Genomic DNA, 21,768 nt, shown 5'->3' on the forward strand with positions numbered 1-21,768 from the left:
CTGGAAGCCTAAATTATGTAAAATAAATAAAAAATCCTTGAAATCACTTAAATTGTGGGCCCTGAATTTATAATCTATGAAAGTTTGGCTTTGTGAACGTTATTATGAAAATAAATGCACTTTTCCATGATATTCAAATTTTTTGAAAAAGGTCTGTATGCATGTATTAATTCTGTTGAGCTGCACACGGAACAATAAACTTCCTGTCGAGATGGGGGTAAGTTCATGAAATAGAAAGCACACATACCAACCTTGGCCAACACATTCATAATATAAGCAGGAACACATATAAGTAAAAAAAGCAACATTTAAAATTGTGCAGAATTAAGAGATTGAGTTGTGATATTTTCTTCCACTCATTGTGCTTCTTAAAAAAAAAAAAATATATATATATATATATATTGTCGTTAATCCATTTGAAAGATCTACTTGTTATTCTAATTTTAATTTTCCCCCTTTTGTGTTTATGCAGTCCAAGAAAAACATACAACTGTTTTAGGAATGGTGGCACGTACAAAAAAATTCCTCATTTGTACTTGCGTACAATAATAAAATGATCATGACTTAATTAAGAGCAGTTTGTAGTTACTACTGGTAACACTCTGCTGCTTCTTCTGCAACAGTTTTTGTTTGGGAAATGACACTGAGCCAGAGTAAATCCCGAAACTGTAAAAAAACAAAAAAACGGCGTAACAAAGCCATTCTTTTAAACCTGCAAAATATTCATAGACTAGGGGCTTAATGAAAGAATGTGGGGAAAAAAATGATGAATTTAGTTAAATATGTGCGCTCGATATAGCTTACAATGGCAGATTGCCTATTGAAACCTCCGGAAGGAAGATGTGGAGTGACTTTTCTCAAGTAGCATATTTTGCGATGATGCGTGTGTAAATGTAGAATGTTGACAAAATTAAGAGTATCCACTTTGGGCTGCAACATTTAAACCAACATTCAAACCAATCAAACAACAATCGCTAATCGTGACAGAGGATGTGCTTGCTTTCAGCCGCCACCTAATAAGGGTTGACGGTTTCTGCTCCGAGGCATGTGATGAGGCGAGCTCAGATCTTCATCAAAGGAAGCTGACAGATCCTGGAGCTTACCTGGTGCGCTCGGACGGGCACTCAAAGTCCATCGCAACCGCCGCAAACTGGGCCACATTATTTTCATCTACAGAATTGTTGTTGCAAAAGCTCAGTTTTGGTGATTATGATGATGATGATGATTTGATGTAAATTATTATTATGTGAACCTCAACCTTACGTGTATGGTACTGCCTGGTGCCTTGTTAATGACCAACTATAAATTTCGCAAACTTGTTTTTGTTTTTCATTTTTGAGAGCAAAAGGTGACATTCTTGACCTCGCATGCTGACATCCGTTCAACCACAAAACACGAGCCATGAACTGCCAAGTGAGCCCTTGTCAGATAATAATCTTGCAAGGGGTTCAACCTGTCAAAGTGGTTCAAATTGAAAAGAACATGAAACGACATCAAAAGATGCATCGCCTTCTTTCTTTTTTTTTGACACAGGTGCGTTGTCACCATCCCTCATTTCTCCTGCCTTGAGTGGATGCACAGCGATCACAAAGTGGCAGCTACTTGAATTATGGGTGTCAAATGCACGTCACAACGTTGATGCTTATTTTTGCAAGTCTTTCTTTCGACCTTTTATTGCCTATTGCAAACTCATCGACAAACCGCATGACACTTTATCAACAAATTACAACCAATATTTAGCGGTGAGGAGCAATTACATCCTTTTTCCACTTCCTGTGAGAAATGTGTACAAAAGTTGAATACTGTATAATAATTTAACCCCTTATACAAAACAATGGTTGTTTGTTTGTCTCTGTGTGCCCTGCGATTGGCTGGCGACCAGTCCAGGGTGTCCCGCCTACTGCGCGAAGCTGGCTGGGATAGGCTCCAGCAACCCTCCATGACCCTTGTGAGAAAAGTAAGTGATTAAGAAAATGGATGGATGGATGTCGGTACTTTCGTAAATGTAAAGCAACGTTTGTTAGTTTATTTTTTACAAACATTTTTGTATTTATTTTATTTCCATATGAATGAAAATGTTTTTCCCACTTTTAGTTCTTGTGTTGTTAGCCATGATGTGTGCATGTGCATGTGTGTAGTGTGAATTGTGATGAGGTCGAAGGCGGGAGTCATGCAAGTTGGTTCGTGTTTTCTTTTGAACTCATCACAATCCCTCCTGAGGGTCTGATCGCCGACATGACATACTTACACGTACTTTTACAAAGCCTCTCTCGTACTATCTGTTCTGCCTCGCCTTCTTGGCAACACACACAAATTCTCCTTCACAGCACAGAGAAAGAAGACAAACACACGCTTGGCGCATTTCCTCCCAAACGCCTGATGAGTGAAGACAGGATGTGCTGCTGGGAGCTGTGAGGATGGAGAAGAAAGTGTGCGTGATCCAAACCGACTTCCGTCAGTACCGGCCGACCATCAGACCGCTGGCACACGTAAGAAACCAACTCTTATCGTCTTTCCTATATAGCGCCAATGCCAACGTGCTCGGTCAGCTTTGGGCGTGTCGATTTTGGCCACTGCCATGTCGTCATGCGTGTTGCGTCACTTATCAGGAGGCAACATGGCTCCTCCTGGCAGAAGGCCGGAAGTCAAAGAGAGGGGGCGTGTCTTGTTCAGTGCAGGACATCTGGGAGAAAAGACGTCAACTTTTTGGGTCTCTATATTATCCATTCAAGGTTTTTTTCTTAAAGTAAAAGGCAACATTTTCTCTCTCTCTCTCTCCAACCCACATATGCTGCAAAAGAATGCAAACACTGAACTGCGGCTCAAAGGATGACAACAGTCAATTGTTCGAGCTTGCAGGCGGATTTGTGTCGTTGCAGCCCACCTTTTCCATGAGGGCCACACTGAATTAATCAGAGTCGAAAATGCTCCTTCAAAGAGGCCAGATAACTTCCTTGACTCTCTGATATTAGAATGGTTCATCTCTGCGATCTCCTTATTTGAAAATCCAACCAAAAATTATTGCCGCAAACATTCAAGTAGTTCACGACGTGTATTTCTCGTACGTTTGAGTTTTTGTTTTGACACTTTAGAAACTCGCAAATTTGCCACTTTTTAAACCCGCAAATTTACGACTTATTTTGTCTCGCAAATTTGCTCCCGCTCGCTAAAAAATAAATATTTATACGTGGCCCGAATACGTCTTTAAAAAGAAAGAGAAAGAATAAGAATTTGTGGCGGTATATGATTAAAGCAATATCCTTAGTGAATATTAGGGCTGCCAACCTCACGATACGATACGTATCGCGATACATATGTATCCCACATTGTTTTTTTTAACAAAATATAGGAAAATGAGTACAATGAGACACGTGCCATGTTAAGTTTATAAATAAATAAATATTGATATTCTTCCTCTGCTTTCATTTTTCTTATCATGACACAGTGTCCAATTACTGGTGAGCTATTTTTTGCATTAATTGAAGGCAATTAACTTCAAAGACGCTGCTGGTTTTTATTTATTTTTTTTAGGTACAATGCAAGCTGCAAAGGCAAACGTGAATTGCCTATTTAAAGTTAACGAGCAATATCGATTCTGACGCCTGCGTATCGATACGTGTATTGTAATGAGGCCCGCAACGATATATTGCCGTATCGATTTTTTTTTAGCACACCCCTAGTGAATAGGTGGGTAACTGCGGGTGCAGTTGTGGTGCAATATTTCGCGCTATTCGCGGACGCAGCGCATTCTTAGTGAATATACGTGTTCGACATATAAATCAACTAATGAAAAAGTATTTGCTGATTCACATTCATCAGATTGAATTTATCTGACCCAAGTAGTCAGTGCCTCCCATTCAATGTCAACTATTTCAATCAGGCCTACAAGAACAATAAGCAGCTCTCACTGCTTTTATAACGTCAACAGAAAAAACTTCTTTATAATGACTTCCCAACAATCAAGTCGTTGATGTGATTTATTCTTGACCCTGCGGCCAGTCAACTGCATGACTATCCATGAAATGTGACGCGCTTCGGTGATCAATGCCGGCGGCAGCGTTCGTCCTGACCTGGGCCCCGGGTTCAGCCAGGGGCCACGCCTCTCGGCCCCTGCAAGTCCCTTCACCTCAAGCCAGAGAAGAAACAGTCTGAAGAAGTGAAGTGTGCTGTAAAATGTAACCAAAACACATATTTACGTTAGTGGAAGATACTTTTGTGGCTTTATTTCAGTGTTTGTTTGATGTGCAACATTTGACTGGATGACGCTGATTCGTCAGCCGTGCAGGTGTGAAGAAAAACTCCAATGCCAAACAGCTGCTCAAGTGAGAGAACGGAAAGATGGAATTAATCCTCTTGGATTTTGGAAGCATACAAGAGGAAAAGACTTTCCTCTTTTTTTTTTTTTTTTTTGGCGACAACTGTTTTTACAGTTCCACCAATCAGATGGAAAAGTTTAAAAATGAGTTTAAGGTGGAGTGTCCAAACAAGACTATTTTCCAATATGCATCAATCATTGCACCAAGAACAACAACAACAAAGACCCTGTTTGATTTGTTTTCATTGTCTCCTAAAAGTGCAAAGAAAGCTTGAACCGCGTAATCGTGCGAAAATTGAAGCACTGACGCGCAACATTCATCGTCCGTTTCCTTGCATCGGTGCCAAGACTGATAGCGAAACTCCAAGCTGAATCCTGCACTGACAGGTAAATATTGTGCATTTGAAGTACTACAAGTACAAGGCAGCGCATATTCAGCATATTCAGTGATGTTCACGTCTTAAATGTGAATTCTGACACCGTGCACATGTGGAAGATGATCCGTGTAATCCCAATCTCATTTCTCACTGACTATGAAAGTGAAAAGGGAAAAAGTCCAGGTTCAGATAATGACAGCTTATTTCCAAAAGTACAGATACCAGACTCAAGCAGCAACAAGTTTTCCTCTAAGTGCGTGTTATGCTTTTCTTTCATTCACCGTTTTCTCTCTTGAACTCTTTTTTTTTTTTTTTTTTTTTTTTTTTTTTTTTTTTTTTTTTTGCATTAGCATTAGAAAGAACTTGCATTAGCTTGGTGTTTTCTTTCTTTTGACATTTCTTTTGACATTTTGGTAGATCGAAGAGGCCGTTTTGCCCACAGGGAACACAGCCAACTCCCAGCCAATCGAAGCGGCTCCCCTCATTAATCCATCTAGATTCAAGTACAGGGAGAGGCTCGTGGCAACATGGCGGAAGGACTTCCTGGATTCCATGCAGGAGATCGGTACACCCACAAATTGCATTGAAGCGGGTGGCCAAACTTCCGCTTTTGCTCAGTGTCTATCTATCTATTTTTTTTTCAACTTGCTGTCGACTGAAAATGACATCACAAGGGCTCAGGTAACCAATCACGGCTCACCTGTTTTCTAGGCTTGGTCATGTGACATTCACAAGCTGAGCTGTGATTGGTTACATGAGCCCTTGTGATGTCATTTTCAGTCGACAGCAAGTTGCAACAATGTGTTTGTAAAGGTACTAATTGTACATGAAAATATCAAATTTATTATAGGCAAAATATTCATGTTTGACTGCCAAAAATGGCTAAATAAGTCAAGTATCCCTTTAAATGAACATGTTTTTGTGATCGAGGACTCGTAGCAGGCCAGTTTGGAAAGGAAAAATATTTCTTGACAGAATGGTTGGATGGTTGAACATTGCGCTTGGATAGCACGAGTCATGTTCATGTCACGAGGTGGAACATATTCATATGAAATTGTGAGTGATGTTTTGAGTGTTTACTCGCAGGTGGGGCCCTTGACGTTGCAGCCGAGCGTCCACACGCCAGCGGAAGAGATGGAAGAGAGAGAGGAGTTGAGAAGAACCAAGGAGCAGAACGAGCGGCTCGTTTTGATGGCTCGCGAGCTCCAGGATGGCAACTCGCAGCTTGACAGGGAAAAGGATGACGCCGCCTCCAAATATCGCACCGTGAGTCTGCTTCTCTTCTGAATTGTGCCCCTTTTCAAATAGGGCTGAATTTGTCGTCCTTAAGGAAATTCCAACAGGGTCATCATTAGACTCCAGATGTCTCAATTTCGCATGTGCAGAAAAGATCAATCCGTAGTGGCTTTTGGAGGAGGGAAAGTGAGGGACACAAGACTTGCAAGGGAAGAAGAACGACAAGTGAGGCATGGCTAACGCCACGTTTGGCAAAGATCAAATGAATAATTGCCTCTGGACAGAATAGGAAAGTCTCACTTCCTATATGTCCTTTTTGAGGAACTGTTTTTTGAGGCAACCTAAAACGTCTAGTTTTAATCAATAAAACATAATATATACATGTAAAATAGCATTTTTTATTTTGTGCTATGATCAACATTTCATTTGGTCCATGGGGTTTAAAAAGTCTGATTGACTTCAAATTAAGTCTAAAGCATGCATTAAGCATCAACTACCACTACATTTCCCACAATGCAAGCTGATCGTGTTACCTGCCAGCTATTGACACGCCACCACACGATTGCAGTTGTACGTATCCACAAATTGATGAATAAAAATGTGATCCCAAAATGTCCAGGAAGAGTAAAACTGATGCAGATGAGAGGCAGTTTTAGGAAAGATGGGACGGTTAATGCAGTACAAGTTTGTACTTGAAGGAGTGCTGGAAAAAAACAAAAAACACACTGAAAGTTAGCTTATGGGGCCCAAGAATTTGCCAGAGCTTCAAAGACTTTTTCAGAGTGTGGTTTTTATTGGCTGTGGACAATTTTTTTTATTTTTTTTTTGCAATGGCCCTGATTGATTTTCCATCTTCTCTCACCATTGCTTGTCTTTCACATATATAGACAACGGTCTGGTTTTTAACATTAAAAATCTGGAACTGAGCAGAGTTATTCAGCATGATTTGTTCACTGAATTATGAACGTATCGTATGTAAATACTATCTGAAATGTGAATATGTTGGCTCCTATTCAGATGTTAAAAGAATTTGACCTCAATGTGCCTACATTTTGAAGGGGAGAACTTGCACAAATTATCCAGTGTAATTTATGAAATGTTTTTTTTTTTTTTTTTTTTTTACCCATGTAGTTCCCGAGATGACATTCAGACTTCCCAAGTCAACTGACACCCCCCATCCGTAAAAACACGTTTCAGCATGTTCGTATTTGCACAGCACCACCATTGTTGTATGGTTGCTTATGTTAGTTTCGGCCGTGGTGGGCTGCCTGAGAAATCTACTAAGAATGCCATCAATTGTTTAGATATCTTATCAGTGAAGAGAAATCATAAACTAAAATGGCGCCTGCAGTGGATGTGCCCTTAGCTCTAATTACCGGCATTTTGATTTTTCAAGTTGAGTAGACGTCAGCGTTTTGTCACAATATTCATTTAGTGTAGCAGAAATCGTATGTCGTTCGATGTGATTCAGTTGAAGTTGGAGGTGAGGGTTGCTTGACAAGTCAAAATGAGTGAGCTCAATGGTGCCCTCACATGTGAATGGATGTCTCAATGTGAGTTATTATTTTTCCCCCTTTTATTTTGGTAGCTGACTGAGTCTTCTCGCAAATGGCAGAGAATCTCTTTTCCCTCAACCATTTTAACTGAATGCTTTTCCTCACATGGTTTCTCTGTGCCCCGCCATGTAGCCTACATATATATAAAAAATAGGAGCTTGATAATTGTGCTACTTACTAATTACACTTGAATGTCAAACATGAAGACTTGGTTTCGGAAAAAAGGTTGAGATCAGGGGTGTCAAACATCTGGCCCGGATCACGACCGCAAAGGAGTTTAATCCGGCACGTGAGATGATTTTGTAAAGTAAAAAAATAAAATAAAATTGGATTATTTTATTTATTTTACTTCATACCCCCTTGTGGCAGATTTTATAATACTTAGTTCAGACCTTCAAATTCTCTTCACTGTTAATTGCCTTTTTTTTTTTCTCTTTTTTTTTTTTTGCCGTTTCAAAAGTTATGTTTGATCAGACAAGGTTACTTTTAACAATTACAGTCCTACATAACTAACCAGTTCAGCCACTGTTTTGGGTAGAAATTATATTTCCATGTCAAAAAATGTAAAAGTTGTGTAAGCAGAGTCATAGAAAACTGTTATTGAAATAATTCATTCTGTGAAAAAAAAAAAAAAAAAAAAACGGCTTTGCCCACTTCCTATTATTATTATTATTATTATTATTATTATTATTATTACAAACCTGATGTACTAGAGAAAAAAGTTGTTGTTTTCCCACTGTAGAAAGTATTATTGCTTTGTTCTATTGTAGTGGAACTCACTCTGGGTCGTGACAGTTTAGTGCCTTGTTGTCTTGTTTTTCCAAAGACCACAATGTACATGAAGTAGAAATAAAGTAGATCATTTATCATGCAAACACAACACATTTCATGAATCTCCCGTCAAATGTTTTGTTTGTATCCACAGTGCGCAAGGCACAAAAGGCCCTCAGTGTTCTGCCAAGGGGAACGTCGTGGCATCGCGGGAGGCCACGTGGGTGCGAGTGCACGAGACATTTATGTCCGTTTTAATGAAGTCTGAGAGGAGGATGGACTTTTGGGCATTTTTCACTCTGGGTTTTTTGCCATTTTGTCGTGTAGTGTGCTTTCAAAGAGGTCAAGCGATTTATTTCCATGACAGAACAATCCAACGCAAAATACTTTCGACTCACCTGTCGTCATAATGACGTCATGCTCGACAGAGGTGGTCTTGTTTTTTTTTTTCATGGCAACAAGCTGGCTAAACATATGAGGGGCATGTTTAGATGACATCCGAAGACCTTTTATAATAACGCCTGAGAAACGGCTGAAGATTTGACAAAGACGACTGAGCAGTAGCAACAAATAGGCGCAGAGACCAGCTGAAGAGTACCATCTAACTGGACCAACATCAGTGAGTGAATTATTGTTCTTTCTTGCCAAAATCCACCTGGAACAACAAGAGCAGCCTTGCGAAGCAGAGATTCGTGTATCAACAAGAGGAAGTTGCTTCTGTCTAAAAGGATGTCTGCAAGGTGTGCTCAGCATCATCACCGCATCGTCTTCGCTGATGCAGAAGAGACCAAAAGGAGCCAATCTGAGCCCGGAACTGAACCAGAACCTGATGAACTGGACTGGGATGACTTTAGCACCACATTGGAGAACAGATTACAAACTGTAGGTAAATGTTAATAATAGGGCTGTCAGGCCATTCAAGTTTTTAATCGGAATTAATCGCATGACTTCAATAGTTAACTCATGATTAATCGCAACTATTATTTATCTTCTAAATGAACAAGGAAACATTTTTTTAAGTTATCATACTCAAAAAAATAATAAATCTAATAGAAATATGACTGCATCTTTTAGCCATTGATACAGCAATTTCATTCATTCATAAAATTGAGTTAAAATTAAAAAGATGTAGTGGGGGAAAAAAAAAGTGTGTGATATTGATTTTTGTTGGTCATATTTCTGCCACTAGATGGCATAATTGCATTTTTTTAAGATAATGGTGACAGTTCAGTGATTTTTTTTCTTTTCATAATAAGAGCAATCTAATCTTTAACATGAAGTCATTTATGAAACTCTGCACATTTTTTTAAAACTTGACCCCAGTCTCTACAAATATATGCATTATTAATAAATGTATTACTGCTAAATTTGACTGGATATGTTTGCTGCGTTGTGAGTGGAATTGTTACTTTCCAAGTAAAGGGCATTAAAAAAATTAGTGGCATGAAAGGAACTTTAAATGAACTCAAAATTAATGCACTAATTTTGACACCTCGAGTTAATAACAATCATTGTGATTCAGTAGATATCAATATTTTCCAAGAGGCTGTGTGAAGTTGATTTCACAATATGGTTGATATGATAATGTTGGTGGTCCTTCAAATGTTGCCACTAAAAAAAAAAGAAAAAAGGATTTCTTTGATACTCACTGGATATCATGAATATGATTCCAGCTCATAACTGGTCCAGCAGGAGGTAAACAAAAGACGGTTTAAAAAGCTCGTGATTCATTTTCCATAAATGGGTTCACACTTAAGAGATAAGAGCCCTGGAGCCTTCTGCTAGTAAGTTTTGCAGGCACCTTTTAGCCTTTCATATCATTTTCTAATAATAGAAGTTGGGGAGCAGCCATGTAGAAAAGCCGACAGGGCACAGAACAAGTACTTTTATGGGAAAAAAAACTGGCCATGGAAAATCGGTTGTGCGGTAACGTTGCAAATGTCCGCATATCGGCGTACTGTTTTCCTCTAGCAGATGCCGTGCCGATGATGACTTGTTGGTAAGACATGAATATAAACCCGAGCGGCCTTGACAATGAGATCTTTTCACTCCTGTTATGGATGCTTGCTGCTGACCATAAAGCCAAACTCGTCTATCAGGTCAACTCGTCACGTCACTCTGTTGATCTTTGTAGCAGAGCTATATTAAGGAGAGATTAGACTAACAAAGGGAAGGATTTCTTCTTTCTGCGGGGAGGAACGCACGTTTTGCCGCACATTTTGTGGTAAGATTTTTTTTTTCCCCTTTGGCTCTTTAATTTATGTAAGACTTCCGAGTGGCTTTTTACCAGAATGGATTCTAGCAATTGCATCACATTTACTTACTTTTTTTAAATCATTCAAATGCCATCTTCGAACTTGTTCTTCATCAAACATTCTTTTATTGCCATATGCCAAACAAAGATGTCTTTCAATTTTGTGTAACAATCCTTTAATTCAAAGGACCTTTTCAGGATGTTCATCAACTTTGGGTTTGTTCCGATTTTACCAACCCGAATATACAATGTTGGAATTTCAACGGTCTATTTTGAGCAAAGCTTTCAACATAGCTAATTGTGTAAACGAGTTACAAGTATAAGAGAAAAACTTTCAAAAACTTGAAACATTAGCTTTGATGAATACGACTTTAGTGATAAATTACTGACATGAGTTGAATTAAAAACTTCTTGTCATGTTCTCCTGGTTTATTCACACTTTTGGCCGAAAGTCAGACATCTCACAGCTTAAACAGATTTTAGCTACTTCATTGAAAAGAATTTGGAATCTTATTTGACTTTTGGACCTTATACAGTATGTGTCAGATTCTTTCTTTTTTTTTTCTTTCTTCCTTTTCAAAGCTGTTAAATTGGTGAGTCCACTGTGAACAGCGAGTTAAAGATAGCATCAACTCAGAAGAAAGTCAACATTGAAGTGTAAAAATCAGTGACTATATTTTTATATCCGTGGTCATACAACTTGTATTTTTGAATGAGGATCACTGAGTGCCACAGCCTGATGGCATCGAAGAGTCGAGTCGTCACACGCCAGCCGATGTCGTCGTCGCGGCGTGTAACGATGTCCGTTTCCGCTGTTAGCGACTCTTGGCTGTGTCGTCCACCTGTTCGTGGTGTTCGCCTTCAGTAACTGCGCGCGCTTAAACTCCAGGAGCAGGACACGGCCCGCGTGCCAGAACCGCACCGCGTCCGGCTGGAGAAGACGCAACGTGAGCTGCAGCGACGACTCTCCGGCCTCTCGGCCCGATCGACTCAGCTGGTCCTCCACGGAGACGGGATGGAGGAAGAGTGTAACAGCCTCAGGCAAGACCTGGACCAGTTGGAGGGCGCCCTTATCGCGTGCGAGCGGGATAAAGAGGTAGAGCGTCGTTTCCACGGCGACCATTTTGGCGCAGATTGCGCAAGAATGTCATTTTATACAGTAGGCAAAGTTGAATATGAACATCCTTGAGCAGAATCTGGATTGATACATTTGATAGATAAGAAAATTTAAAAGCATTTCCACTTGTGGCTAACTTCTTTTGGCAGCACAGCAGCTACATGCTGCGTCACCACATTTGCTTTGAACTCGAGACTCCGCTAATTGAAGATCCCTTCTACTAGGTTTATATTCCATTCGCATTAATAACTTCAATGTATTAAAGTTAACCTAAATTTACAAAAAAATAAAAATAAATGTATAAATTAACTCATGCCAATTTGTTATAGTATATAATAGGAGTGTTAAAAAAAATCAATTCCGCAATATATTGCAATATTACAGAGCGCAATTTTCAAATCGATTCTATAGGCAGCTGAATCGATTTTTAAACATCCATTTTTATGGAAAAATATTCAACTTAGGGGTTAGATTTATGTCCTATTTTATTTCAATGCTGTTCAAACAAGAAACAGATTACAACCTGTTTGTTAAATACAATTTCAGATCAATAAATAATACATTTCCATACAAATCTCACAGTGTACTTGTACAAGTTTACTGATGAGTATTTTCTAAATTTGAGTAAAAAAATATCACAACGATGAATCGGTATCAAATCGAATTGTGACCTATGAATCGTGATACGAATCGAATCGTCAGGTACGAGGCAATTCACACCCCTCGTATTTAATATATATTTACCTTCAAGTACAATAATGAGTAGTGCGTTCTTTGTACCTTTTGTTCCTACCTAACTTGCAGCCATATATGAAATCCTCACAGCTGATCACCGCTTGGACATTTCAACAGGACAGGTTAATCTCGTTCATTGTTCAAAGTCCATTTCAGTCCCGAACTAAACCTTAAATGTCTTTTTTTTCACCGAGGTGGAATGAAGGATTAAGATTCTATCTTTGTCCAAGAATGTCCAAAGAATGCAGCAGGGCCTCCGACGTCACTTCATGCTGATGGAAAAACTTACTGCATGGCGCATATTAAAAGCCTGCGCAAATTTTCCACAGTTAATTTGAAAAGGCCTTTAGTGAGTTGAAGAGGTTAGATTTGGAGACACGTCCGCAAGATGATGTTTTTCTTGGCTAATTGCACTCCTGTGTGGTCAAAGAATTAGAGAGTGTAACCAGACACTTTTTGGACAACCGACATCAAGCTCTGGGGCAAAAAAAAAAAAAAAAATGGTATGGCCATGTTTATAGTTTTCATTACTTTTTCTAAAATCAATAAAGTATAATGAGATGAAGAGGAAAACAAAGCCATCAGATATTATTGAGTTCCTTTTTTTCATTGCATGGAAAATTTGCACATTTTGATTTTCGTGCCGGTGCAAGTCACGTTTAGCGTGTTTGGGAATTTGCTGAGCTTTCCGGCGGACCGAAGGCATTTCCCCTTTCATGCCGTTAGCACGCTGGAAAATCGCTGGCTGAAAGTTGACGAAACGTTCAACTGCAAAAAGGAGGTCTAAGTTGTGGTGCAGATGACAGAATGCAAATCTCGTGAAATATTTTGAGCTCTGCGGATATGTGTGGCAGATGTCATTTGTATTTTGTTCATAAATATTCCATCAAATCATCTGAAATCAATTCATTGCATGCATTCTTTTCATTATCGTCTTTTCTTGTCCCACTTGTAGCAAGCTATGGAGGACCTGCACAGTGAGGAGGAGAAGGTGGATCTGTTAACCCAAGAGAAAATCCAACTACGCAAGCAAATAGAAGACGTGAGTCCTTACAGATTTAAGATTCATCTAAAATGATGACTTCATTGTCTTTACATACGCCATACATACTTTGAAGTACATATGGCCTCAACCAAAGATTAGTTTAAGAGAGTTCGTCAATCTGATTCAAATTGATTCAACGACGTCCATTCAGCCTTCGTGAAAAAGAACGAATCTTTTCAGTGAACGTGAGTGAACGGCTCACTTCTTGAAGTGATTCGTTCTCTTCTCAGTTCATTTGTGCGCAGCCACGCTCATGTCTTCGCGAACGACCAATCAGAAGCTAGCGTCAGACGTGGGCGGGATTTTACTACACATGCAGCCTCACCATTGGTGTTCAGGAACGAGTCACCGAGGAAGCTTCACGAAGACGTGAACGGATCAGTGAGTGAACGAGTCAGTGGGTGTGAACGTGTTGCCGTTTCCGGTTCAGGAACGAATCAGCGAATGAACGAGTCAGTGGGTGAACGTGCTATTGTAGCGAGCAGTGACGGGAGTCGGAGGCAGAGTGTTGAAGTCAGGAGCCAAAGACCGGCGGTTTATTGATATCAGCTTCTCATCGTTTAACAGCAACAACAACTCACTCTGCGCGAGGCTCACAGACCTACCAACATTTTGTTCTTTTATCCTTTCATCCTTTCATCCCAACAAACTCCCCCTTCGTCCCAACGTTCCGTGGGTGAATTATGTTCTAATCACTACACTACCTCCATTTCCCGTTCGCGTACGATTCATTGAGTGAACGTGCTGCCATACCAGTTCAGTGAGTGAGTGATTGTAGTCTTGCCACGAGTGACGATTCGGTGAACGAATCTTTCGAACGGTTCTTTTAAATCAACTGATTCTAGTGATTCAGTTCACCTAAAAAAAAAAAACCTGTAATGCCCATCACTATAAATTCAAACTTTGTGATTCTCATCCCCAACCTCTTCACACTCGCGTGTGAGCTGCTCAAGCGAGAGTCGACAGTCACGGCTCAATGGCTTGGTTGCGCCCAGCTATGATGTCCACAAAGGTTCTGAACGTATTTGAATTGGTGACCAAGAGCAGCCTTGGCGGAGTCCAACACTCACCAGCAACTAATTGATAATCAAAGTGCGCGTACAATAGTATGGTTTGTTTTTGTCCGAAGCTGGAGTATCAGCTGGAGCAGGAGCGCCATCAGCGTGCGGAGCTGGAGAAGAACAGCAAGACGGTGGAAAGTGACAACTTGTCCACTCAGGAGAATGTGGAAGGGGCGGACAAGACGAGGAACGGTCCAGAAGAGATCATCAAAAGGTGAGATTTCGATTTGCGCTCGTGATCTTGAATGCACAATTCATCTTGTTTGGATGTGCAAGTTGGTGCTCATTTTTTATTTCATTTTTTTCTATAGAAAGTTGTGCTTTGGCGAAGTACCGTGACGTGTATTAATTAATATCCTCACTGGTGATGACATATTTGGGTAAACAAGTAACAAGATTGAAAATAAGATTCAGCAGAGACGTCACCAAGACCAAATGATCCTAAATAAGTCTGACTAAAGTCCAAGTGCAGTTGGCAGTCAGGTGCACCAGAAATGATATGTATTATTGTATGAATGTAATGTAATGTATTATTCCATAGAAGTGAGGACTGCCATAGTGTGACATACTGTAGGCTATATTCATTTTGAAAATATTTCCAAACCAGACAAAACATCTTAATAATGAAGCACTCGTGAAGCATGAATGCTTAAACTCTGACATGCTTGAAGATGTCTCCTCTTTAGAGCTTCATTATCCACCCACAAGCACTCACTAATAAGAGCAAACAGTCATCCAGAGTAACAACTGTCATAATACAGTTTTTTTTTTTTTTACTCTGACACGCTCCGTGCGCACCAATGAGCACTTTAATCTGCATTCGAACGTTTCAACCCGCCGGTCATTTTGTGAAAAGATTCTCTGTCACCACGATCATTAATAAAAGTGAATGCGTCACTCTGTTGCTAAGATACGAGATTTTTCAAACAGTCCATGACTTAAGTTAATAGGAAAGCTGTCACTCATTTCATATTTCTTCCATTTTATTGGCATTGCGTGTGTCTGTGTACATTTTTGCACGATTATATTATGACGGAAAAATATGTGCACTCTCTTCAACCTTTTGTGCATTCAGAATATTTGTTCATGTCAAACTACTGGGGTCATTTTTTTTTCCTTTTCATTTTAAATTACGCAAGTAATTATAAGTCATTAGAAAAAGAGGACGATATGAGTTTGCAGTGGATCAAAAAATGTTGAAGATGTCCTCATAACATTAAATTAAGCAAAGGTACGATGTAGCAAGGATTTAAAAAAAAATAAAATAAAAAAATCACCCCCCCCAAAAAAACCTGTTAAATGAAGACGTTAAATTCGGCATGTCATCACGCAAATGAGACGCTGGTGCCGTGACCCAGATGAAATGCAGAATGTTGATGGAGTTGATGGATTGAAACGTAAGGAACACAAGAAAAGAGCAGCTAAAACCAATGACAGGTTGATTAAAAATACAATTAAAGAAACAAAAAATATTTGAACACATTGATGGATCACCACTTCGTAGCGGTAATTTGTGCGTCACACCGGTTAATTAAAGATGCAGTTACTTGGAATATTTTATCTGTGACTCTGTACAACCAGACTCTTATAAAACTTGCATTTGTCTATCTCTTTTTTGGATTATGTGTCTGTACTTTTGAATGATGACTTGATTTTTTTTTTTTTTTTTTTTTTTTTCCAACATAGGTTGGACATGGAGATAAACAGTACTCGCTCCAAACTTGAAGCTGAAGAAGCCCTCAGTAATGGACTGCAGAAGAAGAGCAAAGAACTGCAGGTAGGATTACGTTCTGTATTATTTAAAAAAAAAATCTTATTTATTTATTTATTTATAAAGTCTTATTTTCTTAAAAAAAAAATAAAAAAAATTTGAGTTTTGTATTTATGCACATTTTCTTTTAATTTGAGGAATACATGGAAGAAGCAAATTCAAACATTTGGGGTCATTTCTATTTGATTTTGTCCATGCAATTCAATTACCATGATTATATTTTCCTTAACATTTAACTAAAACAGAAAGTCTTGCAATTGCCCTTCATGAGGCTTAATTGAGAATGACAGAAAACAATATTTGTAAAAATATGGCTTCATTGCAGTTTTACCCACAAAAAAACAACAACAGACTGTCGTCAGTCACAATTGCACATACAAGCGAGTGTAATTTGAAGCTTCGCTTTTAGCCGGTTCGTAGCTGGAGGCCCGTTTGAGCAAAGGCAACGCCGCAGCTCTGGTTTACAAGAGCGGTTAAGTGTTGCATTCCTGCTTTTCAACGGAGCTGCCGGCCTCATTTCACAGATCCAGTCACGTCTGGGGAAGGTTCAAACACAAACTCAAAGCGATAAGCATCTACGACTTCCCGACAGCGGTGGAAACTCGTGAAAGGGGAAGCGGCAATTTGCTTCCTTTGTTAAGACCTGCAATTTGGATTTGTTGTCAGATATCTTGCCAAACCACACCGATAGAAATTCTAGTTATAGAAATGCTTTACTTTTGCTCATATTATTAGGGCAGATAGATGTGTTTTTCAAAAGTGCTTCTTTTTTTTTTTTTTTTTTTGCGCATTAAAAGCGTTCATATATAACAGGTCAACTCAATCCACATCATCTGGACACATCCAAACATTTTGCATGTTCTCTTCTTTGCAGTTGAGAGGCTGCATCAAAGCCTTCTGTCTGCTCTAGCATAAAAACAAAAAACAAAAAAAACGTACAAATACGTCTTTGGGACACTTAGAACATTAAAAAAAAAACGGATTTACACGTTATTGGGAGCAAATGAGTTAATAAGTCCCAACCCTAGATTTGGGATCTATTTTTTTGTAAGTGTTTTTCATGGCAATTTGCAAAACAGCACTGTAAGTGTTCAGTAATCCCGTCATTGAATGTTGAGAGAATGTCATCCAGATTACATGCCTCAATTTTTCAAAGCTCTTTCTTCACAGCAATATTGGCTCATAGCGCTTTTATTATGTGGTTGTAAAGCAGTTCGGTTAGCGAGGGTCATTGCAGTCTTGAGAAAATGAACTTTCTTCTCATCCCAAAGGCTCTTTGCTTTCAAAAAATGCGGTTAAAAAAATACAACATCTCCGATTCAACTGCCGCAAAGTGGAACCCAAAATCACCCACGTTTTAGAGACGATTAAAAGTCAACACCATTTTTTTTTTCAAATCGATGATCTCATTTATCCACTTCTTCAAATTGGCATCTTATCGTTTTTTTTTTTCACATCTCCGGCAAAAATGCTTCTTCGAGCAGGTCAAGAGAACCTGTTGCCGCCCCGCTGATGTCTCGAGCCCGGCAAACGGCCGCAAGAGGACTTTTACAATCCCCACGCTGCCATCTGAAGACATTTAAAAAAAAGAACAAAGTGGTCAAATTCCAGCAAGCGCCTGCCGAGGACTTGAGCATGTGCGGACAGCATGACGAGCTTCTCTCGTCCGCCGGGCTCGCCGTTGATGTTGATGATCGCCGAGCGTTGCTCGCAGTTGTTTGGCTTCTGTTTTCCCCTTTGATCCACTCGGGGGGGAAAAAATAGAACTGCCCACGCCTGCCGACAATCCCCATCAGACACGGCAGAAGAGACTTTCGCTCCACAGGCCACATCGGATTCTAATTCATGGCCAATTTTTCATCTTTTCCGATAGTGAGATCAAATGCATCAAGCGTTTTCAACACTGGTGTTGCCCATTTTGTTCAAAAGTCTTCTAATGAGTGACAAAATCTTAAACATAGTAACTCATTTAAATTGTATGTATTGACGCCGTTTGTGTTCTCTGGATGCCACAATTGTTTATTTTGAGGTTTAGGAAAGTAGAAATGTAACAACAAGAAACAGAGTGTTGCGCGTGTCTGAGAAAAAGGAAAGCGTGCACTGTGCAAAAGGGGTGTGGAGAGAAAGCGGGCTCAGCGGTTTGCGTGTGCATTCGTGAGTGAGTGAGTGAGACAAGTCGGTCAGTCAAGCTGCTGCGGAAACATGGCCGTTCTCTCTGCAGACGTTCTTCGCTGGCATGTGAGTTCAATACGATTTTCTTTTTTCTAAATTATTTTCCAAATCTGGACTTGAACTTCAAGAAACTACAAAACAAGATTTGCATTAACTCCTAAAATGTCCTTAATATTCTTCACCTGTACTGTGTTTATTTTGCGCTAAAATGCCTTTTGAGATTTTCTGGCGCTGTGAGGAGCAAGTTGAATGTCTTTCACCTGTTGTTGTTGTGTGACTGGCCTCAGGCTGCACGTCCACGTCAGACAGATTTCCCGACAATATGACATGCATCCAAGTTGCAGATAGCACAACAACATGGAGGGACGAACTCCCGGGGGAGGAAATGCCAATTTATTCCTATTAGTAAAACAAAACGCAGCTTTGGCTTTGTTGACAGCGCTCGTGTTTTGCAGATGATTTATTGCCAATCCGTCATTTTGACTTTATTGAATGCAGTAACGCAATTTGCTAATTGTGCACATTTGTGGGTTGCAGCGATGGGGGGCTAATAAAACTTCATCTCTGTGGGTTTTATGCTTATATATGCCGTTTAATACATATGTTATGAAAATAGCCTCCTGAAAAACTGTAAATATGAGTCTTTTTTTTTTTTTTTCAAGTTCAGCATGTAAAAGAAAAGACAAGACTGAACATTCGTTAATTGAAATCGTTCAGGTACAAAACTGCAGTTCACAATCAATATCTATCTAATAACATGACAATAGCGCAAAAAAAACCATGAACTCATTCGCTCGCCGCCATTTTCACATTTCGCAATCCCGTTCGCTCTCGGCTGTTTTACTGAATTGATCAAATTGAACCTAAATGGTGAAAAGAAAAGTACTGTCATGCTATAAGATTCCTTAGTGCTTGAAAAAAAAAATAAAATCCTTAGTGCTTTGTAAAGTGTCCTTCAATATCTCCACTGACTGGTGAATGCAAAAGGACAAAAAATAAATCAGACAAATTCCTCAGGAGCGGCTCCCAAAGCGGACATGGTCGACCTTTGGTCACAATCCCGACAACGACTGTGGCGGCAGACATTCTTGCTCTAAATTGCTACCTGAGGAAATTCCAGAGGCGCAGCCGATTGTCGGAACCCGAGCGAGCGAGTGACCACACAAGAACTGGCCCGAAATAGCAAACGATCCGCCGGGGTGACGTTCCCAGATATGCGCAAGATAACACAAAAACGTCTCATCGTCTTCTAGTTGTACATCTTTTTTTTTTTTTTCTTTTACTCCAATCCAGTCCGACTCTGTGTGTGTTTTAGGCCCGCATTGAGGAGCTGGAGGAGGAGCTGGAATCTGAACGGGCCACAAGAGCAAAGGTACGACACGCGACTGTTTACCATCGCAACGCTCTTCTCCCCAAATGAAACAAAGAGCAGATGTGCGAGAGGCGGATCAGAAGCGTCTCGGGATTGCGCCGAGCTCAGCTGAAGGGATTTTTAGTCCGGTCCGGTGGGGGCCGGAAGATATTTGTGGGTCAACAAGATGGAAACGATGAAGAAGAGCGATGCTCACTCCAAACTATCTGCACCTGTCACAATAACAAAAGACTTTGTGTTCTGATGAACAGACATGGGAACCTGTCACAGATTTCGAGCCGTTCCGCTCTTTCTGCCCGAGCCAAGAAAATTATCTTCATCAACATTCTGTAAAAAAAAGAAAATCCGTTTTCTTTTTGAAGTCATCCAAGTGACTGCTGCATGAATCTTAACGATGATTATGAAAAGTTTCAAATTTGTTACTTGCCCAAAATGGACTGTTGGTCATCTCACATCATATTTAATTGCTCGTCAATCAGTTGCCCAGTGCTTGTAATCTTGCTTGACAGTTCAAGAGCGCTAAACGAGGCAATACACGCTATTATCCAACTTTTTTTTTCTTTTTTTGGTCCCGGCAGCTATTGAATGCTGACTGTGTTGTTTACCTGTTTGGAAACGCACCGCAAGAAACACGTTCGTATTCGGTCTGGTAGAACATTTCCCGTCATTCCAAGACACGGAAGCAGGAAGTGGTTCGAGATCTGGTGTGCCAAAAAAAAAAAAAAAAAAAAATAGGACGCCTGCTCACGATTAGATGCGGATGAGAATGCAGACATGAATGTGAAAGTCAATACGAAAGAATATAACGCTTCAATTCCTTTTTAATCGGTTTGTCGTACGAATCGCTATGACAACTGTGCGATTGATGGACGAAGACTAAAAAATGGGGACACCGGGACGGGAACTGTGCAAAACAAAAACGATGGGGCTGGCGAAATGTGCCGTGACTTGAGCCGCGAGGTTCAAACGGAACCGTCTCGATTTAACGATTTAAACCGAAACGTCTGGTCGCAATTTTCGCTGCTTCCCAAAATAGGCTCCGATGTCTCGTTTCAAAGTGTGTCGACGACTTGTAAACGTATCGTTGGGGAAACGCATCTATGGAAGACATGCACACGTTGGATCATCTGTTTCTTATCATCCTTTTTTTTTTTTTGCCTATGAAATCCTTTTTAGCTATTCGGTGGAAAAAAAACAAAAAGCCTAAAGCTCGGTGGCCTGGTTCCTGTAAAGCCAATCGACCAAGGTGGGCCGATTAAGCGCTTGTTGTTTGGCGTGAGTTGCTCTTCGAGGACGTGCGTATTTAACTCCTTCACTGCCAATCCAATTAAAAAAGAATCTTTGACGTCTATTGTCGTCAATGGCAGTGAATGAGTTAAGCCATGCAACACTTGCAGCCCCTCTTAAGACTTAAGAGGAATTATTGACGTGTTCCGGCAGCAGAAAAAAAGTCCGTATTTCACCTGCGAGTTGAATAGAATGAGCTTGTGCCCTCGGGGATGTTTTGCTCCACTCTCCACACTCTGGGTGGCATTTGTGACGGGGATGCCCCCCGCATGACTGGCCATAGGAACAAGCACGGACTCGCCTCACATTATCGCTTCCGCGGGAGGAGCTCAAATAAGAGCAGACCTCCGCGACAGAGCAAACATGCTCCCTATTGTTGAAATCTGCCTCGCAAAAAAAGTTACAAATCAAGACAATGGAGTCTTGTCACACTTATGCAGTAGACAGTCAAAGCACGGGTGAAGGATAAAATTCATTCTTGATTCGATCTTCAATTGCACTACTAACAAGGAAAAAATGGTGTTTTTCAGCAGGCTTGTATTCTAAACGGTAATTTGAGATGTCCCAATGGAGCAAACACATGAATTTGAACGTTCGACATGCATCCATATCCAGATGTGGAATACATTTGTTAAAAAAAGCCATGTTGATTTCCATTTGTGCAATTCTAGCACCCTCTAGTGGCTAGTTTATGAGTGC

The 21,768-nt window shown here is 40.1% G+C and overlaps 1 protein-coding gene across 8 annotated transcripts in view; it reads left to right on the plus strand.

Annotated features, from left to right (window-relative positions):
• The first annotated feature begins 2,256 nt into the window (after positions 1–2,256).
• LOC144005144 (putative uncharacterized protein MYH16) overlaps positions 2,257–21,768 on the plus strand; it is a 29,901-nt gene continuing 10,389 nt past the window's right edge. The window contains exons 1-7 of one of the 8 annotated variants that reach the window (XM_077503119.1): positions 2,257–2,489; positions 5,779–5,958; positions 11,399–11,605; positions 13,317–13,403; positions 14,536–14,681; positions 16,154–16,244; positions 19,726–19,782. In XM_077503119.1, the coding sequence (XP_077359245.1) occupies positions 2,418–2,489; positions 5,779–5,958; positions 11,399–11,605; positions 13,317–13,403; positions 14,536–14,681; positions 16,154–16,244; positions 19,726–19,782 (840 nt within the window). In that variant the 5' untranslated portion in view covers positions 2,257–2,417. The other 7 variants (XM_077503117.1, XM_077503120.1, XM_077503126.1 and 4 more) reach the window with 7 other exon arrangements.

This window comes from Festucalex cinctus, chromosome 17 (assembly GCF_051991245.1).
Source record: "Festucalex cinctus isolate MCC-2025b chromosome 17, RoL_Fcin_1.0, whole genome shotgun sequence".
Lineage (NCBI taxonomy): Eukaryota > Metazoa > Chordata > Actinopteri > Syngnathiformes > Syngnathidae > Festucalex > Festucalex cinctus.